Source organism: Lucilia sericata, unplaced genomic scaffold (genome assembly GCF_015586225.1).
Source record: "Lucilia sericata isolate MDLA Ls3-8-SP2 unplaced genomic scaffold, ASM1558622v1 Contig000679F_arrow, whole genome shotgun sequence".
In the NCBI taxonomy this organism is placed as follows: Eukaryota; Metazoa; Arthropoda; class Insecta; order Diptera; family Calliphoridae; genus Lucilia; species Lucilia sericata.
The window spans coordinates 26116-28649 of NW_023994683.1; the positions used below are offsets into that span (position 1 = coordinate 26116).

A 2534-nucleotide genomic window follows, 5' to 3' on the forward strand; every position below is an offset into this window, starting at 1 on the left:
GTGTGTGTGTTTGTTTAAGTTTTGCATGCTTAGAATTCGAGTAAGAATTACTCGTTGTAACACACTGAAGACATGCAGCTAAACACGAGACGTCTTCTTTTGATTCAAGTGAGCACGAGAATTAAGCCATACTTTATGCGATGTTAATGTATGAGAGCTATAATTACAGTGAAAGAATTTTAAGGGCAGACTTTTAAATGAGTTTTGAAAATTTGTACTTAGATGAAAAAAATTCAAATTTGATGTTGAACATCCAAATAAAATTGTAAGTTCTGTTAAAAAATCAAAATTATTAAAACATGAACTGGGAAAATTTGAGATATAGTCTTGACCAAGGACTGATCTATAGTCTTGACCATTGACTATAAACTGATCTACAGTCTTGAATATATACTGATCTATGATATACTGATCTACTTATGGTCTTAATTATAGACTGATCTGTAGCCTTGGCTATTGTTTTGAAATTATACTGATCTATGGTCTTGAATATAGACTGATCAATACTCTTGACTATAGACTGAACTATAGTCTTGACTATAGACATATCTATACTCTTGACTATAGACTGATCTATAGTCTTGACTATAGACTGATCTATGATCTTGACTATAGATTGATCTATACTATAGATTATAGACAATTCAATGGTCTTTACTATAGACTGATATATAATATAGATTATAGACTGATCTATAGTCTAGACTATGGACTGATCTATAGTCTAGACTATAGATCAGTCTATATAATCTAGACTATATACTGATCTATAGTCTTGACTATAGACTGATTAATAGTCTTGACTATATACTGATCTATGATCTTGACTATATTCAGATCTATAGTCTTGGCTATAGACTGATCTATAGTCTTGACTATAGACTGATCTATAGTCTTGACTATAGACTGATCTATAGTCTTGACTATAGACTGATCTATAGTCTTGACTATAGACTGATATATAGTCTTGACATAGACTGATCTATAGTCTTGACTATAGACTGATCTACAGTCTCGACTACAGACTATATTTAGGGCTATAGACTGATTAATAGCCTTGACTATATACAGATCTATAGTCTATGATCTTGACTATAGTCTGATCTGCAGTCTTGACTATATTCTGATCTATAATCTTGACTATAGTCTGATCTATATTCTCCACTATAGTCTGATCTGCAGTCTTAACTTTGGAAATTTTATTCAAACCGAATCATAAAAACTTTAGCGCATGAATTCCGAGATTTGAAAAATCAAAATTTAAATTTCAAAAAACATATATTTTTCCTTCAGTGTACTGCTTTATAATCAAAGCAATAACGATCATTGATTATGTACTTCCTTGACTATAAGAGCCGGTAAAACACACGATCAAATCACAGAGAGTGAGAGTACAAGTACAATACACGTAATACAGACAGGTTATAGAGGTTACAAAATTTCATTTAAGGGTGGAAAGTACCTGCTGTTGCCATCATCCACAATAATAACAACAACAACACACATGATCTGCACAACAAATCATGTGCAATGAAGACTGACTATACACCAGCAGTGATATAAATTTGTGAGTGAGTGATTTTTCTGCAACTTGCTGTACAAAAAGGATCGTTTAGCTTACGGGCAACATCATTTATAAACCAGCTACCGTACAGTAAACAAGTCAGCACCAAGCCAGCATTTATTAAATCTTGCTAAATTTGAAGACAAACTTATTAATAAATAACGAAATAAAAATGGCAGTTGATGGACAAAAATTCATGACAAAAACCCAACATTATCGCAAAGTTACGAAACCTTTGTTAGAACGAAAACGCAGAGCCCGCATGAATCTCTATTTGGAGGAACTTAAGGAATTAATAGTGGATACCATGGAGCAGCAGGGTGAACATGTTAATAAATTGGAAAAAGCTGATATACTCGAAATGACAGTTAGTTATTTGAGAAATCAAAAAGGAGTCGGAGCCAATGAAACTGCAAAAAATGACTTAACAAAACGTCCCTTAAATGTGGAAAAATTCCGTGAGGGCTATACCCAGGCAGCTTATGAGGTATCCAAAGTATTCTCTACAGTACCAGGATTAAATGTAGACTTTGGCACTAGACTCATGAAACATTTGGGTTATCAACTTAAGGATTTAAAACAACAATTGTTTGCAACTAACAATAACAAACAACAACAAGAACCCTTAATTATGAAAGATCAAGAAAATGATAATCATTTGGATATAAAAGGTGAAGATGTTTGGCGTCCTTGGTAAAAGGTCTTCTACTCAAAAACTTTACATGAGCTTTAATTCTTAAGACAGGAAGTTCAAGATACAAATTATTTTAATGATTTATCAAGCTTTATTAGTATTTAAGAATAACGCAACTTCCAGTTTCAAATATTGATGTACAATTTATTTTTAATTTTATTTTTATTTTATTTATCTGTATATAATTGTTTGTGATATTTTGTGATAGTTTTAAGTTATTACCGCCGGAGTTTTATCTTACAAGCTTTAAGGATCTCTTTAACATTTAAAAGTATT

General features: G+C 31.8%; 1 protein-coding gene across 1 annotated transcript; it reads left to right on the forward strand.

Moving 5' to 3' along the window:
* Positions 1–1650: 1650 nt before the first annotated feature.
* On the forward strand, positions 1651–2307 carry LOC119607250 (enhancer of split mdelta protein). The gene has a single exon (XM_037961099.1). The coding sequence runs from the start codon at positions 1737–1739 to the stop codon at positions 2259–2261; it is 525 nt and encodes a 174-aa protein (XP_037817027.1). The 5' UTR covers positions 1651–1736; the 3' UTR covers positions 2262–2307.
* The last annotated feature ends 227 nt before the right edge of the window (positions 2308–2534 follow it).

What these genes read in the sequence shown, in the direction of transcription:
- LOC119607250 (XM_037961099.1), top strand. Translation starts at nt 1,737, where the DNA reads ATGGCAGTTGATGGACAAAAATTCATGACAAAAACCCAACATTATCGC.